This window comes from Schistocerca americana, chromosome X (genome assembly GCF_021461395.2).
Source record: "Schistocerca americana isolate TAMUIC-IGC-003095 chromosome X, iqSchAmer2.1, whole genome shotgun sequence".
In the NCBI taxonomy this organism is placed as follows: Eukaryota; Metazoa; Arthropoda; class Insecta; order Orthoptera; family Acrididae; genus Schistocerca; species Schistocerca americana.
The window spans coordinates 891,957,393-891,976,462 of NC_060130.1; the positions used below are offsets into that span (position 1 = coordinate 891,957,393).

At 40.8% G+C, this 19,070-nt stretch overlaps 1 protein-coding gene across 1 annotated transcript in view; it reads left to right on the forward strand.

Annotated features, from left to right (window-relative positions):
• Positions 1-10,968, forward strand: part of LOC124555200 (prolyl 3-hydroxylase 1-like) — a 460,841-nt gene extending 449,873 nt beyond the window's left edge. The window contains exon 7 of the mRNA XM_047129045.1: positions 9,778-10,968. Coding sequence (XP_046985001.1) covers positions 9,778-9,792 — 15 coding nt within the window. The 3' untranslated portion in view covers positions 9,793-10,968. The remainder of the gene's footprint in view (positions 1-9,777) is intronic.
• Positions 10,969-19,070: the final 8,102 nt, after the last annotated feature.

Genomic DNA, 19,070 nt, shown 5'->3' on the forward strand with positions numbered 1-19,070 from the left:
GTATCTCTTTGGGTGACCGTCGCTGGTGACCGTCACCAGTTTCCAGTGTGAAATGGGCCTTACGGAAACACCCTGTGTGTAGACATGAAGAACAAAGATGTAGAATGTTAGCAAAATTTGTTTTATTTATAAAGTTTTAAGAGTTTTCACACAAAAAATTCAGAGGCTACTTTTCAGCACGAACCGGTATATGGGAAACTAATGTAGAATATACAAAATTGCTAAGCATGCTGTTCACTTAGATAACATGGTTTGTATCTGGCTACTCGTAAGTACCTCCAGGGTTTCAGAAGACGACTATGCAAAAACTATAAAACACAGAAAAAAAAGTCACACATCAGTGGATAGAGGATCTCTCCAAGTTTCGATTCAATCAAGTTGGTGCAAGCACTTATTCGGCTTGACATTGATTCATAGAGTTGTTTGATGTCCTCGTGAGGGATTTCGTGCCAAATTCTGTCCAATTAGCGCGTTAGATCGCCAGAATCCCGAGACGGATGGAGAGCCATGCCCACAATGCTCCAAACGTTCTCAGTTCGCGAGGGATTCGGGGACCTTGCTAGCCTTATCACGGCTGATAAGACTGCGCAACCGCAACCGACTCTGTAAATGTGCCTGCCGCGCCTAGCAAAACTAGGGACGCGGCGGGAGCAAGGCTCTGCGTAGGCAACCCGCTAAGATACCCCGTTACGTCATTACAGCTCCGTGTTGCGCTTTCACGTAAGAAAGCGGCGTGGAGCCATTGGTAATCGAGGCTCAATTCGAAGCATGACTCATCACTGAAGACAGTTCTGTTCAAGTCAATGAGATTCGAGACTGAAGACGTGTCTGTAGACACCCTTGTCATTGGTGGAATTCCAATACGACTGTCCCGACAACCAGGAGTACCATTTCTTTTGGGAAGTCAAGTCAATGAGATTCGAGACTCCCTTGTCATTGGTGGAATTCCAATACGACTGTCCCGACAACCAAGAGTACCATTTCTTTTGGGAAGGAGCGCCTGGTCCCCGGCATGAATCCGCCCGGCGGATTTGTGTCGAGGTCTGGTGAACCGGCCAGTCTGTGGATGATTTTTAGGCGGTTTTCCATCTGCCTCGGCGAATGCGGGCTGGTTCCCCTTATTCCGCCTCAGTTACACTACGTCGGGGATTGCTGCGCAAACAAGATCTCCACGTACGCGTACACCACCATTACTCTACCACGCAAACATAGGGATTACACTCGTCTGCTGTGAGACGTTCCCTGGGGGTCCACCGGGGGCTGAACCGCACAATAACCCTGGGTTCGGTGTCGGGCGGCGGAGGGTTGAAGTGGTCTGCGGTAGTCGTCGTGGGGTTGTGGACCACTGCGGCTGCGGCGGGGACGGAGCCTCTCCATCGTTTCTAGGTCCCCGGTTAACATAAAATACAATACAATACCATTTCTTTTCATAACAGTACCCTTTTGGTTATCATCCGCGGCACCCTTATAGCACAGTGGCACGTCCACGATATTCTACGATGATGGCAAGCCATCATCAACTTAAATTTCGGAAAGATAATGCCTACCTGCACATTGCGAGAGTTTCTATTGTTGTCTTCGTGCATACCAAACCCTACTTTGGCCAGCAAGATCACCGACTCTCTCCCCAATTGAGAGCGTCTGGAGTATAATGGGAAGGGTCCTCCAACTAGCTCGGGAATTTGATGGTCTAGCACGCCAATTGGACAGGATTTGGCATGATATCCCTCAGGAGGATATCCAACAACTCTTATCAATCAATGCCAAGCTCCTTGCTTAAGGTCCAGAGGTGAACCAACGCGTTATTGACTTTATGAATTTGTGAAGCGCTTTCACTTCAATAAATCATCCCGTTTTTATGAAATTATAAACACTCTCTGAGTTAAAAATTTTTGGAAGGTTACTGTCAACAGCCGTTAAATATTGTATAACATGCATCTTTGAACCATCAGCTGGTTTTATTTTACACCCAAACATGTACTGGTTTCGATCTTGGACCGTCTTCACGGATGAAGGATTAAAATGGTTTAAGCCACCATATTGCATTAGTCATTACTTAAAGTGTGTAGTGCATGCCGTGAATATAAATAGCCGGCCGCTGTGGCCGAGCAGTTCTAGGCGCTTCAGTCTCGAACCGCGTTGCTGCTACGGTCGCAGGTTCGAATCCTGCCTCGGGCATGGATGTGTGTCATGTCCTTAGGTTGGTTTGGTTTAAGTAGTTCTAAGTTTACGGGACTGATGACGTCAGATGTTCAGTCCCATAGTGCTTAGAGCCATTTGAATTTGAATTTGAATGTAAATATATGGCACAGGACCTTAAAAGCAAACAGCCGCTGTATTCGTAGGTGTGCTTTTAAAGTCCTGTGTCATATATTTACATGCATGGCATGCACTGCACATTTTAAGTAATGACTAGTCCAATATTGTGGCTTAACCATTTTAACCCTTCATCCGTGAAGATGCTCCACAACGGAATACAGTAGATGTTTGGGTGTAAAATAAAAACAGCTGATGGTCCAACTATGCATTTTATGTTCTATGAGTTGTCTGTACATGTATATCACATCTACCGATTTCCGTGCCATTCGGAAACGGGCCGTCGTGCCTATTCAGGCTATTTGTATCAGCAACTTCAATAAAGTATATATGTGTATCGACGTTTACCGTGCCACAAATGGAGCACTTGGAGAAATGCTCTGTCCACTGATTTGTGTCTTGTTTTGTACTGTAGTTTCCACGCAATCCTCCTCTGAAACCAAAGAACAACTTGGTCGAAATGGCTCTAAGCACTATGGGACTTAACATCTGAGGTCATCAGTCCTCTAGACGTAGAACTACTTAAACCTAACTAACCTAAGGACGCCGGCCGGTGTGGCCGAGCGGTTCTAGGCGCTACAGTCTGGAACCGCGCGACCGCTACGGTCGCAGGTTCGAATCCTGCCTCGGGCTTGGATGTGTGTGATGTCCTTAGGTTAGTTAGGTTTAAGTAGTTCTAAGAGCCATTTGAACCATTTTTAACCTAATGACATAACACACATCCATGCCCGAGGCAGGATTCGAACCTGCGACCGTAGCAACAGCGCCGTTCCGGACTGAAGAGCCTAGAACCACTCACCCACATCGGCCGACTTAAGAACAACTCTTTATATTACAACAACATAGACATCATCATGTACCTTGAGAACTGTTTTTTGAAATTAGATGTACAAAAATACTTCCGTTCTTAGGATTGGTGTAAAGTCGAAGCTTGTTGGAGCACTTGGTTTAGCAATCATTAAATTTTGTAGTTATAGTCCTCGTCCAAAATATCTTCAGTAAACCGAGTAAACACCATGTAGTATCAACAGCAACATGACCATTCCTCACGCAGCATACAATCTGAGGAAGACTGAAGTAAAGGGTGTACATAAAGTTTGGGAACACGTTCAATTCTTTATTGCACAAGAACCAAACATTGTACAGATATCATACACACGTCATTTTGAAGAGAAACCCTGAAAGTTTTTTCATGTATACCGCCACAGGGTAGTTTCGTAATTTGCCGATAGTTAGCGCTAGTCGCAAACATGGCGAGTTCAGGTGCTTAGCGGGCTTTCTGTGTGTTGGGAGTTCGACAAAAACAAGTGTGCTACAGCTGTTCAACGGATGTTTAGAACTAAGTACGGTAAGAAGCCACCAACAAGGAAGGCCATTTACCACTGGCACAACAAATTCGTTACGACGGGTTGCTTGCGTCCGTCAAAGAGAAGCGGACGTCATAGTTTCAGTGAAGTGAATGTGGAGCGCGTACGAGAGACATTACCGAGTCCAAAGAAATCTGTGGGTCGTGCACCCTGTGAACTCGAAATGGCTCCAAAGACAGTGTGAACAGTCCTGCGACAAAAGCTGTCTATGAAACCATCCAAATTGGAGCTAGTGCAGAAACTCAACGACGACGACAAAGACAAGCGTTTTGAGTTTTGTTCGCAGTTGCAACAATTGAATGAGGACGGGGATGGCATTGTTGACCGCTTAATTTTTAGCGACGAAGCCACTTTTCACACTAATGGGAAAGTGAACAGGCATAATTGTCGAATCTGAGGTACAAAGCGGCCAGATGAATGCACTGAATTTGAGCGTGATTCCCCAAAGGGAAATGTGTTTTTTTTTTATTTTTTATTTTTTTTCCTTTTCACGTCGAAAACTGTACTGGCCGCTCCTCTTCGCCAAGAGCACTGTCACTGGGTAATCCTACTTTGACATGTTGCAGCAATGGCTGATGCCTCAAATGCAATTGGACTCTCCGTTCATCTTTCAGCAGGATGGCGCTCCACCCAATTTTCATCGATGGATCGGCCGTGGAACAGAAGAGGACAGCTCTTTCATGAAATGGCCTTCCCGATCACCAGATCTCACTTCGTGTGACTTTTTTCATTGGGGACACATTAAAGATCTGGTGTATCTACTGCCTCTACCACGTGATGTAGCAGAGCTCCGGGAGAGAATACGGGAAGCGACTGCCACCGTCGATGACGCCATGCTCAGACGGGTATGGCAAGAATTCGACTAGTACAGTGCTTAGTTCTTGTGCAATAAATAATTGAAAGTGTCCCTGGACTTCATGTACACCCTGTACTTGTATGCACTCTACCGTCACCATTGAAATTAATCTAAAACAATGTTCGTGCATAAGTTTGTAGCTTGTAGATTTGTAGATATCCTCGGAGTAGTGAAGCAACTGAAACCACTTAATAAAAGCAAGTCTTCCGGTTCAGACTGCATACCAATTAGGTTCCTTTCACAGTATGTCGATGCAATAGCTCCATACTTAACAGTCATATACACCCGTTCGTTCGACGAAAGACCCGTACCCAAAGACTGGAAAGTTGCACAAGTGACACCAGTATTCAAGAAAGGCAATAGGAGTAATCCGAGTAATCCACTAAATTACAGGCCCAAATTATTAACGTTGATATGCAGCAGAATTTTGGAACATATATTGTGTTCGAACATTATGAATTACCTCGAAGAGAACGGTCTGTTGATACAGACAACGTGGATTTAGAAAACATCATTCTTGTGAAATAAAACTAGCTCTTTCCCCACACGAAGTGTTGAATGCTATTAACAAAGGATCTCAAATTGATTCCGTACACGGTACCTCACGAGCTGCTTGTAATCAAATTGCGTGCTTATGGGATACTGTCTTAGTTTTGCGTCTGGATTCTTGATATCCTGTCAGAGAGGTCGCAGTTCGTAGTAACTGACTGAAAGTCAGCGAGTAAAACAAAAGTGATTTCTGACGTTCCCCAAGGCACTGTTATAGGCCCTCTGCTGTTCCTTATCTATATAAACGACTTAGGAGACAATCTGAGCAGCCGTCTTAGGTTGTTTGCAGATGATACTGTCGTTTATCGTCTAGTAAAGTCATCAGAAGATAAAAACAAATTGAAAAACGATTTGGAGAAGATATCAGTATGAAGCGAAAATTGGCAATGGACACTAAATATTGAAAAGTAGTAGGTCATCCACATGAGCGCTAAAAGGAATCCGTTAAACTTCAGTTGCTCGATAAATCGGTCAAATCTAAGGGCCGTAAATTCAACTAAATACAATCATGAACAACTTAAATTCTAATGTTGTGGAGAAGGCGAACCAAAGACAGCGTTTTATTGACAGAACACTTAGCAGATGTAACAGATCTACTAAAGAGAGTGCCTACACTACGTTTGTCCGTCCTGTTTTGGAGTACTGTTGCTCGGTATGGAATCCTTACCAGATAGGACTGACGGAGTACACCGAGAAAGTTCAAAGAAGAGCAGTACGTTTTATACTATCGAGAAATAGGGCAGCAAGTGTTACGGACATGATACAAGATTTGGGCTGGACATCATTAAAACAAAGGCGTCTGTTTCACTTCGAGGGGGGATCTTCAGACGAAATTTCAATCACTAACTTTCTCCTACGAATGCAAAAATATTTTGTTTACGCCGACCTACATAGGGAGAAAGGATCGTAATTAAAAAATAAGGGAAATCAGAGCTCGCACTGCTCTTTCTCTTGAGTAAAGCATCTAATTTTTCTAAAATTTTAAACATTTATTTGTCTTTGCATCTACATCACATCTAAGGATTTCCGTCCTATTCAGATAACTTCTTCGTGGTTGTGTGTGTGTGTGTGTGTATTTTGGTGCGCCCAGGGTTGTTTGCCAGGCGCCATCCGGTCACTGGAAAACCGAGAGATGACGTGTCAAAAATGTAAGTCACTGCGAAACTGAAGTTCGCAAAGGATTTAGGACAGAAACACGTCGTAGCTAGCTAGGAGCCGGTGCTAGTGACAGAACGTCTGGCCCGGAGCCCAATCTCTTCGACAGCGACCCGCAATCAACAGGTGAATCCCCTACCGCAATCCGTATTGGCTATGCACAGTTTGCGCATAGAGCGAAACTGTCAGCAGTTCATGTTTAACAAGAACAAACAACCTCTGATGATGCAGCAGTCTTTCGTGGTACGTTGTCCACAGTGAATTATACTTGAACATTGCAAGTACTTAATACAACTCTCTACGTGTGCATCACTATGGATGGGCGGTCTGTATACGACGAAACCCCTTTTCTGAGGCAGTTTCTCCAATTACGCTCGCCCCATAAACGTCACAGATGTTTCGAGATGCCTCTGCTACCTTCATCCCTCCATTGAACCCAAACGGGACAATACGTCACAAATGTTAGACTTTCTTCACCTGACACTCCATTTTCTAAAGCTTAGTCAGTAATCGTAACATCGAAGTACCCAAAATACAATATACACTACTGGCCATTAAAATTGCTACACCAAGAAGAAATTTTCACGCAATTTGGGTGCATAGATCCTGAGAAATCAGTACCCAGAACAAACACCTCTGGCCGTAATAACGGCCTTCATACGCCTGGGCATTGAGTCAAACAGAGCTTGGATGGCTTGTACAGCTACAGCTGCCCATGCAGCTTCAACACGATACCACAGTTCATCAAGAGCAGTGACTGGCGTATTGTGACGAGACAGTTGCTCGGCCACCATTGACCAGACGTTTTCACTTGTTGAGAGATCCAGGGCAGCAGTCGAACATTTTCTGTATCCAGAAAGGGCCATACAGGATCTGCAACATGCAGTCGTGCATTATCCTGCTGAAATGTAGGGTTTGGCAGGGATCGAATGAAGGGTAGCCTAGAGCCACGGGTCGTAACACATCTGAAATGTAACGTCCACTGTTCAAAGTGCCGTCAATGCGAACAAGAGGTGACCGAGACGTGTAACCAATGGCACCTCATACCATCACGCCCGGTGATACGCCAGTATGACGATGACGAATACACGCTTCCAATGTGCGTTCACTTCGATGTCGCCAAACACGGATGCGACCATCATTATGCTATAAACAGAACCTGGATTCAGCCGAAAGAATGACGTTTTGCCATTCGTTCACCCAGGTTCGTCGTTGAGTACACCATCGCAGGCGCTCCTGTCTGTGATGCAACGTCAAGGGTAACCGCAGCCATGCTCTCAGAGCTGATAGTCCACGTTGCTGCAAACGTCGTCGAACTGTTAGTGCTGATGGTTGTTGCCTTGCAAACGTCCCCTTCTGTCGATTCAGGGATCGAGACGTGGCTGCACGATTCGTTACAGCCATGCGGATAAGATGCCTGTCATCTAGACTGCTAGTGATACGAGGCCCTTGGGATCCAGCACGGCGTTCCGTATTACCCTCCTGAACCCACCGATACCATATTCTGCTAACAGTCATTAGATCTCGACCAACGCGAGCAGCAATGTCGCGATACGATAAACCGCAATCGCGATAGGCTACAATTCGACCTTTATCAGTGTCGGAAACGTGATGGTACGCATTTCTCCTCCTTACACGAGGCATCACAACAACGTTTCACCAGGCAACGCCGGTCAACTGCTGTTTGTGTATGGGAAATCGGTTGGAAACTTTCCTCGTGTCAGCACGTTGTAGGTGTCGCCACCGACGCCAACCTTGTGTGAATGCTCTGAAAAGCTAATCATTTGCATATCACAGCATTTTCTTCATGTCGGTTAAATTTCGCGTCTGTAGCACGTCATCTTCGTGGTGTAGCAATTTTAATGGCCAGTAGTGTATATTTGTCAAAGGTACTCTATGCAGACATTCACACTACAGTAAAGCATAATTTCAAGCTTGCCAAAGCAAATGAAGCAACTTGTGTTTTAGATCATAGGTACAAGGTGCAATGTGTTGCGGCCACCTGGACAGACCTCGTTCCCTTCAGTCAGAGTCAAAATGCTGGCAGTGGCTGACAGCCTGTGTCCAATGACACTCTCTCGGCAGAACATGTTTTCAGCTCATGTAAAACAGTTCATGTAAAAAAAAATTTGAATACGTGAAAATCATTATTACTGAACCTTCAGTAATATCTTACCAGTAGGAAAAATGAAACTAGCATAGACCTTAGAAATAGGCCATGATCCTCTGACATTTGAGTGTGTAGATTTGCATATGCTAACAGGTGTTTACATGCCAGAAATCTTGGATATTGTAAAAGAACTCTGTTTATCATCCTGGTAAATTAATTTAATTTAGTATTCATTGACTGATGGAATACCAGAATGGAAGAGAATCGATGCATTTGAGATGTGGTGCTTTGGAAGAAAGTTGAAAATTGGGTAGACTGATATTATCAGGAATGAGAAGGCGCTCCACAAAATCACTGAGGAAAGGTTTATATGGAAAAAATTGGCAAGAAGAAGGGACAGAATGATAGGATATCTGCTAAAACATCAGGAAATAATGTCCATGGTACTAGAAGGAGCTGTAGAGGGTAAAAACTGTAGAGGAAGACAGGGACTGGAATACATCCAGCAAATAATTGAGGACATAGGTTGCAAGTGCTACTCTGAAGTGGAAAGGTTGTCACAGGAGTGGAATTGTCACAGCAAGAGAGGAATTCATTGCAGGCCACATCAAACCAGTCAGAAGACTGATGGCAAAAAGAGAGAGAGAGAGAGAGACAGAGAATTATGGGCTGACCAATTGATCAAAGTGAAAGATACAAATTTTAACTGACTCTTCTTTCTATTTCATTAATTATATCTAAATTTCAGTGGAAACACAATATATTGTGGAACTTGTTGTAATTGCCATTTTCGTAAGGCTTCCACATGTTAAATCAACTGTTTACTTCCATAAATAATGATACAGTACATTTAAGATTTGATTCTGCTTCTCAACTGACAACTGTGAAAGTTTTTGATGATAACTGTCTCACCATATTTTTATCAACTACAAAACATCTAATCAGGAATCTAAGTCAGTGTGAAATAATTAAGGATCCTGATCAGTGTACGACTGCATTTTGATCTTATCCATCATAATATTAGCTGTTAATGCTTGCAAAAGAGGGGAAAAATGATTAACTGTCTACACTAATTTATGACTTACAGAGGACCTATTGCTAACGTACTTATGAAGCCTAAATTATTACACATATTACATGTGTAATAATTTAGGCTTCATAAGTACCTGCAGAAACAATCTTTAAGACACATGTTTTCAAAAATGTATAAAACATTATGTTATGCTTTTCATTTATAATTCAAGAGAAATGTTGCCAAGTCAAGAAATCAGATGCCTCTGTTAAATGAACATCAAGTCAGAGAATTAAACAATTAATACTCCTCTAAGTGTTGGCAACTAATTCTTAATTTCCACGGTGTTGTCATGAACTATAATTATTGTGAAAAGTGTTTTTGTACATCAGTATTTGGTTTTCTTTTACAGGATGAATCTTCCTGACTATTACAGCTTACCATTGTGAGAAGGATATGACCTGGACCACAATGTAACCAGTGAACTAAATGACTTTCAGAAGCGAGAATGCTCACTACATTCTGTATTGCTAAGAACATTTGTTGTTCATCAGTGTAGTGCAATTACACCTGAAGTCTCATATTGGTTTTGGGATGATGCCTGTAACGCACTCCTATTGTGACAGTTTACAGATTTATAATGACATACCAACTTTGGATATTTTGTGGAGAAATAGTTTTATTTAACTTATGTAGCTACTGGTATATGCATCCACTGCCTTAGATTAAACTCAATATCTCTAAATCAATAACAATAATGACAACTACTGTCATATTAATACTTTCATCCATTAAGAAGTTATTAAACTACATGTTAAGTTTAGGACTAAAATATCTGCCTTTATTTGCAGTGTGCAATGTGTTTGTGATATTTTGAGAATCAGTCACAGCTATTTCTTAACAATTGTGCATCTTTTATACGTAATTCATGGCAACAAACCTTCAAAGAAAGTTGTGAACATAAGTGAACAGAAAATGTAACTTAACTGTAGAAGATTAAATCTGTGTTCTGAACTAGAACTTGAAATAATATTTCATTATTTAATTGATATAACTGAACACTGCTCTAAAGTAATGTGTATGGGATCACATATACCTGGATTATAACCATTGCCTACGATTTAAATGTGCTAACTAATCAAATTAAAGTTAATCTGTGAATTAAAGCTGTTGATATTTGATTTAATGGTAGACAAAGCTTACAAATTTTGAAGCAAAACCAATTCAAATCCCTGATTCCTGAGGTACTTCTGTGGCTGGATAATGTCGGTTGAAGTAACCTTCAAATTAACTGTCAATGTGAAATTACAGTGGACTTCATGAATACAATTTGTTTTTGTTTTAAGGGTTGGATTAAGACTTTTACCACATGTTTTGAATTATGGTTCACAGGCTAGCTAAAAATCAAATTCAAATAAAAAGAACTTTAAATGGTTTTCACTTAAATACTGGTATTTACTTACAAAATAGAATAAATGTATTAGACTACAACAATGGGCTTTCAATTATTAATTTACAACTTAATTTGTGTAACTTCGTGTGTTGTTCTATTATACTTACATTTATGATAATCTGTTTCTGTATGCAATAAATGCACTTTGATTGTATTTATTACTTATTCATTTGTAATACATTTTGTACAGAGAAGTTATTCATGTAGTAAACCAGAAAAATAATGTGATATAGTTTTTGTGAATAAGTTAATTAACTCCTTACATAAATGTAATCCATGGGTGCCACTATTATATGTAATTTCAGTATACAGGTGGTTAAACTTGCTACTATAAAACAAAACACAGCAACATTTTTGAAGACATTAATTTTTTGGTAGAATCAGTATTTCTTTGTTTAGGTGAACCTTCACAGTTCAATATCGTCTTGCTGTAGGCAGTCTTCAGTCCAACTGGATGAGGCATTAACATAAAGGAAGCAATGTGTTAAAAGGAGGTCTCAATCTAAAATACCGTTTTCCAGAAAACTTATTACTAGCAAATGGGTAGCACATCCAGCTAAGTGAAAGGTCGCATTTGTTTCACTTCTCTGTGGTAGACTATGGCCTGTATACCACTTCTCAGCTCACACAAATCAGGTGACTACACCTCTCAAATAAATCTGCAGAGTGGTCGCTGTGTTGTTAAAGGTAACAACCACTGTAGGATCTTCCTTACGACTTGGTTTTGTAACCTAGGCCCTAGGTACTTGATGAACGATGTTTGCAAAGTATGGGAGGGTAAAAGTGGATCCCAATAGAACTTACTCGCTGCTTGAATGTAAACTTCACAGACAAGATTTAATTCCATGAATATTTTGTATGTCTCCTATACAATTGAAAACAGTACATATAGACCAATAGCATGGTCTGTCAAAGAGCAAATTGTGTCTTATTAATTTCTGTCCACCAGATGTAATATGGAACTTGATGGAACATTACAACATTAGTGTTCATAGTTCAATCACAGTTCAAGTAATCATCTTATCTGGAAAACTAATCCCATGATTGTGACTGCAGTGAGCTACAAACCAACCACCTGTATTTCAGTATCAGCTTTGTCGTGTCAAATGCTACTAAAGAATTCACTTTACATGCTGAAAGAGAGAACTGCTTTTGCACAATGTTTATAATGACAAGGTTACAAAAATTGTAAGAATTTGAAATAATCTTGTTTCTGGTATCCCAGAAAGTGTCTATGGCATTAAGTGTACTGTAACTCTGTTTACCATAATCCCAGCAAGTGCAGATTATATCTCTTCTTATGCCATATATATATATATATATATATATAATGAATGTCTCATTAAATCTGCAGCTATTTAATCACTCACATTTATTCTATTTTTATCCTAATCAAAGTGAATCTGTTTTCACTTTTTCAATACATGTGATTGTGCATGGTTTCAATGCCCATATTATTTCACATAAAAAAGTTGATAGGCCTACTTCTATTAAAAATACTTCTCGGCTGTGTATGAATGTTTGCATTAATACACTGTTGTGTGACACTTAAGGATGAAAGTAACTTTCACATGATGTGTCACTGCCAAGTGAAACATGAATCATACATAGAATGAATTGTTTTTACAGTATAGTGCAGAGGATAAATGAAAGAATTAGATAATTTAATGAATGGAAATGACACTTTTATTCAAAGACAATAATTATACAGAAGTCACTAGGATTTATGATGTTCGTCTGGATCAGGACATTATTAATAGGATGTGTAATCACCATGGTTGGCAATGAATGAACTACAATGTGTTCCCTTGCTGGCTGTAATGTCAGTAAGGAATTCTTGTGGCAGGGCATTCCATTCCTCCACCAGTGCAATTGACAACTGCTGGGTGACCATTAGTGCATGTGGGCTTGCTGCAGTTTGTCTTCCAAGTGCCTCTCATGTCTTCAATGGAATTTAAGTCACTGAATATCCTATCGTACCAACAGCTCCTCCAACTGCACAGCTCAATGAGGCCATGCACTGTCATCCATTAAAATGAAATCGGGGCCAAATTAAACCCTGGAATGAAGCTCATGGGGAAGGAGTACAGTGTCACAATAATGTTGACCAGTAAGAAAAACCGTAGTACTCTACAGATACCTCACTTTAGAGCATAGCTATATGTTTACCTGTCATTAATCTTCAAAGAAACTATCTGAAAAGAATTCCTCACACAGAAGTCAGTGTAATATGTATCACTAGAGGAGGCTTTAGGAAGCATTCTAGAGATTAATCGTGTTCTGAGTGCAAATGTCAGAGTCAAAGTCCTTCTCTAATTAAGTTACTTCATCTATTTTTTTTACTTTTGAGGTGACAGGAGCAAGATGAAAAAAGGGTTATAGTCACCTTCCAAACCGTATCTCAAGTTTTCTTATCACAAAATTATATCTTTGGAAGCAATGAATAGAAAGAAGTGGCACTGAGAATGACTGTAAGAGGGCAGTTTAAGTATAACCTAAACATAGATGTACTGGTATATAATAACCAAGTGAGAGTAGGTTTTCAACAACATAACACAGTAAGTCATGGTTTGTACTCTGTTCCTCTCCACACCATATATGCCTCATTTTCTTAACTATCTTCCTTTGTATCAGCTTTGTTGCTCTCAAATAACAAACCTGTTTACTTTGAAGTAAAGATATGTGGTACTTCCGAGATCTATACATTTAAATATATACTTTTAGTCATGCATAAAGAATTCAGTGCCACTAAACAAAGCTGAATGCAGCTCTATAACAACTATGGTAGGCAAATGCTGGGAAGGGTCAGAAAAAGATGAGGCAAAATAACAAAAATGTAACAGCAGTTCAATCCTGCATTGATGATCACTAGCTAGGATGAACTATTATGTAAACAGGATAAAGAATAGAAAAATTAAGCAATAATACTGCTACAGGGATACGTATGCATCAGCAAACTGCCTTCAAAATCTTCTCATACAGTGAGTGAACCATACACACAAGTCAAAAAGTGTTTTGCATCACCTTGGTTCCAAGAGCTTCCGAACCTGTACAGAAAACTGAAATAGAGATCAACATAAACATCATTTCCACCCTTTTTATTGCTCATGAAAACCACACATTGAATGTTGTACCACCATACACCGAGACCTTCAGAGGTGGTGGTCCAGATTGCTCTACACACCGGTACCTCTATTACCCAGTAGCACATCCTCTTGCATTGATGCATGCCTGTATTTGTCATGGCGTACTACCTACAAGTTCATCAAGGCACTATTGGTCCAGATTGACCCACTTCTCAACAGCAATTTGGCGTAGACCCCTCAGAGTGTTTGGTGGGTCAGGTTGCCCATAAAGAGCCCTTTTCAATCTATCCCACCCATGTTCAGTAGGGTTCATGTCTGGAGAACATGCTGGCCGCTCTAGTCTAGCGATGTCATTTTCCTGAAGGAAATCATTCACAAGTTGTGCACGATGGGGGTGCGAATTGTCTAAGGCATTCAGCCTCACTGGGGTGCCTCCAAACATATCTCTGGCAATTGTCTGGTTGAAGGCATATGCGACACTCATCGCTGAAGAGAAGATGATGCCAATCCTGAGAGGTCCATTCAGCATGTTTTTCAGCCCATATGTATCATGCTGCATGGTGTCGTGGTTGCAAAGATGGACCTCACCATGGACATCAGGAGTGAAGTTGCGCATCATGCAGCACCTTGTACACAGTTTCAGACGTAACACGACGTCCTGTGGCTGCACGAAAAGCATTATTCAACACGGTGGCGTTGCTGTCAGGGTTCCTCTGAGCCATAATCCGTAGGCAGCAGTCATCCACTGCAGTAGTAGCCCTTGGGCAGTCTGAGCGAGGCATGACATCGACAGTTCCTTTCTCTCTGTGTCTCCTCCATGTCTGAACAACATCGCTTTGGTTCACTGTGAGATGCCTGGACACTTCCCTTGCTGAGAGCCCTTCCTGGCACAAAGTAACAATCCGGATGTGATCAAACCGCAGCACTGACCATCTAGGCATGATTGAACTACAGACAACACGAGCCGTGTACCTCCTTCTTGGTGGAATGACTGGAACTGATCGGCTGTTGGACGCCCTCCATCAAATAGGCGCTGTTCATGCATGGTTGTTTATATCTTTGGGCAGATTTAGTGACATCTCTGAACAGTCAAAGGGACTGTGTCTGCAGTACAATATCCACAGTCAACACCCACCTTCAAGAGTTCCGGGGACCGAGATGATGCCAAACCTTTTTTGATGTGTGTAATAGTGCTGTAACAGGTGATTAAAATAATTACAGAAATTATAGCCAGTTTAATGTTTCAGACACATTGTGTTAAATTATAAGTAATGTGTGTAAAATGTATGGATGAAAGTAAATTTGACGTCATGGGTCTCTGCCAAGTAAGGTAATTTGATGAACCTTGGACAGGACTTCTCCAGTATAGGACAGACTGTAACTTAAAGAAATATGCAGTGAGATAAACAGAAACAACACTTTTATTCAAAGCCAATAATTACACTGAAGGAAGTGTGATTTATGGACATTAGAAAAAGCTTGACATTGTTCTTCATAGGTTGTGCGATAATTACAGATGGCAATGCATGATCTGCAATGTGCTTCCATGCTAGCCACAAGGTTGGTAAGAGGTTCTTGTCATAGGGCATTCCATTCTTTCACCTGCATGTTTGGTCATTGTTGCAAGTGTACATGCAGCAATACATCTCCCCAATGCAACCCACAAACATTCAATGCGCTTTAGGTCGGGGGAATGGACAGGCAAGTTCATTCACTAAATATCCTCTTGCTCCAAGAGCACCTCTACCTATGTTGTTCATTGTGGTTATGCATTGTCATCCATAAAAGTGAAGTCATCAAAAATGAACCACTGAAAAGCTGCACATGGGGAAGGATATATATATTACATTTGTTCCAGACTATTTAAATTTTCAAAGAGAAACTGTAGTCCTCTACCGATATCCCAGTTTAGAGCATAGAATCTTACCTTCTAGAACTGGCACCATGCTAACTATAAAATCACTTCTCAAGAAAGACATCAAGTAATTCTTTGTGAAGATTTTAGTATTAAATTTTGACTGGTTCTCCTGGAAAAATAACATTACATGAGCTACACAAATCCTTCAAAATGATGCTAATGGTGTACTTTCCATTTAGGGTATTATGAAGTAATAGCTCTTTCATAAATGTCTGGATAGATTATTCTTTGGTTGAGGGAACAATTTGAGGAACATAAGTAACATCAGATTACGACTCACAAATATTAACACAGGAGGAAATAACATAGTGCCACATTTCAAGATGATGAACAAAATGTATGCATATTCTGTTGTGATGTAAATATTTGAAGATGTGTGGCAAGATGTTTACAACACAAACATCCTGAATGACCAATGTAACATTTCTAAAAAATGTCATCACATTTGTTAATAGTAAGGTAGTACATGCATGAGGTTAATAATAATAAGTGACCAGTTTGGATAACTGATGGTTTTGGAATGTCATAAGCAAGGAAACAGTAACTGTATCCTGATATGGAGGAAACTCATAGTTCAGTTACAGAACATCACTACAGAAAATACTTCAAGTACTGAAGAGTGTCATCAAATAGACTAAAACCATGCAGTATGCCAAAAATTGAGGAACTGTCACAAATATTTACAATTATGTAAATGTTTCTAAAAGAAACATCAAGACAGAAGGTGAGTACAAAGCATGTCACACCTATTCTGTGGGAGAATTAAACTGTTTATAATACATCACAGTTGCATGATGTTTCTAATAATCACTTTTCATCAGTAGCTGTTAATTTTAAAAAAAATTATTGTTCTTAGCAAGTATGCAACACTTTCTCACATTAGTGTTTCAAGCTAGTTCTCACATTATACCAAGAAACTGGGAATTCACACCAGTTCAGAAGAAAATTAAAAACATACCTTGTTATCCACTCTTTCTGCAAATTATCCAAATACCAAGACTCAAAGATTGAAAATTTTTACTTCTGTGCCATTTAGCAGTGTTCATGGTCATGCTCCCCCTACCCCCCCACCCCCCCTACCCCCCCGCCCCCATGAACCATGGACCTTGCCATTGGTGGGGAGGCTTGCGTGCCTCAGCGATACAGATAGCCGTACCGTAGGTGCAACCACAACGGAGAGGTATCTGTTGAGAGGCCAGACAAACGTGTGGTTCCTGAAGAGGGGCAGCAGCCTTTTCAGTAGTTGCAGGGGCAACAGTCTGGATGATTGACTGATCTGGTCCTGTAACACTAACCAAAACGGCCTTGCTGTTTTGGTACTGCGAACGGCTGAAAGCAAGGGGAAACTACAGCCGTAATTTTTCCCGAGGGTCTGCAGCTTTACTGTATGATTAAATGATGATGGCGTCCTCTTGGGTAAAATATTCCGGAGGTAAAATAGTCCCCCATTCGGATCTCCGGACGGGGACTACTCAAGAGGACGTCGTTATCAAGAGAAAGAAAACTGGCGGTTCTACAGATCGGAGCGTTTAATGTCAGATCCCTTAATCGGGCAGGTAGGTTAGAAAATTTAAAAAGAGAAATGGATAGGTTAAAGTTAGATATAGTGGGAATTAGTGAAGTTTGGTGGCAGGAGGAACAAGACTTTTGGTCAGGCGAATACAGGATCATAAATACAAAATCAAATAGGGGTAATGCAGGAGTAGGTTTAATAATGAATAGGAAAATAGGAGTTCGGGTAAGCTACTACAAACAGCATAGTGAACACATTGTTGTGGCCAAGATAGACACAAAGCCCACGCCTACTACAGTAGTACAAGTTTATATGCCAACTAGCTCTGCAGATGATGAAGAAATTGAGGAAATGTATGATGAGATAAAAGAAATTATTCAGGTAGTGAAGGGAGACGAAAATTTAATAGTCATGGGTGGCTGGAATTCGACAGTAGAAAAAGGAAGAGAAGGAAACGTAGTAGGTGAATATGGATTGGGGCTAAGAAATGAAAGAGGAATCCACCTGGTAGAATTTTGCACAGAGCATAACTTAATCATAGCTAACACATGGTTCAAGAATCATGAAAGAAGGTTGTATACATGGAAGAACCCTGGAGATTCTAAAAGGTTTCAGATAGATTATATAATGGTAAGACACAGATTTAGTAACCAGGTTTTAAATTATAAGATATTTCCAGGGGTAGATGTGGACTCTGACCACAATCTATTGGTTATGACCTGTAGATTAAAACTGAAGAAACTGCAAAAAGGTGGGAATTTAAGGAGATGGGACCTGGATAAACTGACTGAACCAGAGGTTGTATAGAGTTTCAGGGAGAGCATAAGGGAACAATTGACGGGAATGGGGGAAAGAAATACAGTAGAAGAAGAATGGGTAGCTTTGAGGAATGAAATAGTGAAGGCAGCAGAGGATCAAGTAGGTAAAAAGACGAGAGTTAGTAGAAATCCTTGGGTAACAGAAGAGATACTGAATTTACTTGATGAAAGGAGAAAATACAAAAATGCAGTAAGTGAAGCAGGCAAAAAGGAATACAAACGTCTCAAAAATGAGATCGACAGGAAGTGCAAAATCGCTAAGCAGGGATGGCTAGAGGACAAATGTAAGGATGTAGAGGCTTATCTCAAGAGGGGTAAGATAGATAATGCCTACAGGAAAATTAAAGAGACCTTTGGAGAAAAGAGAGCCACTTGCATGAATATCAAGAGCTCAGATGGAAACCCAGTTCTAAGCAAAGAAGGGAGAGCAGAAAGGTGGAAGGAGTATATAGAGGGTCTATACAGGGACGATGTTCATGAAGACAATATTATGGAAATGGAAGAGGAGATAGATGAAGATGAAATGGGAGATATGATACTGCGTGAAGAGTTTGACAGAGCACTGAATGACCTAAGTCGAAACAAGGCCCCGGGAGTAGACAACATTCCATTAGAACTACTGACAGCCTTGGGGGAGCCAGGCCTAACAAAACTCTACCACCTGGTGAGTAAGATGTATGAGACAGGCGAAATTCCCTCAGACTTCAAGAAGAATGTAGTAATTCCAATCCCAAAGAAAGCAGGTGTTGACAGATGTGAAAATTACCGAACTATCAGTTTAATATGTCACAGCTGCAAAATACTAACACGAATTCTTTACAGATGAATGGAAAAACTGGTAGAAGCTGGCCTCGGGGAAGATCAGTTTGGATTCCGTAGAAATGTTGGAACACGTGAGGCAATACTGACCCTATGAC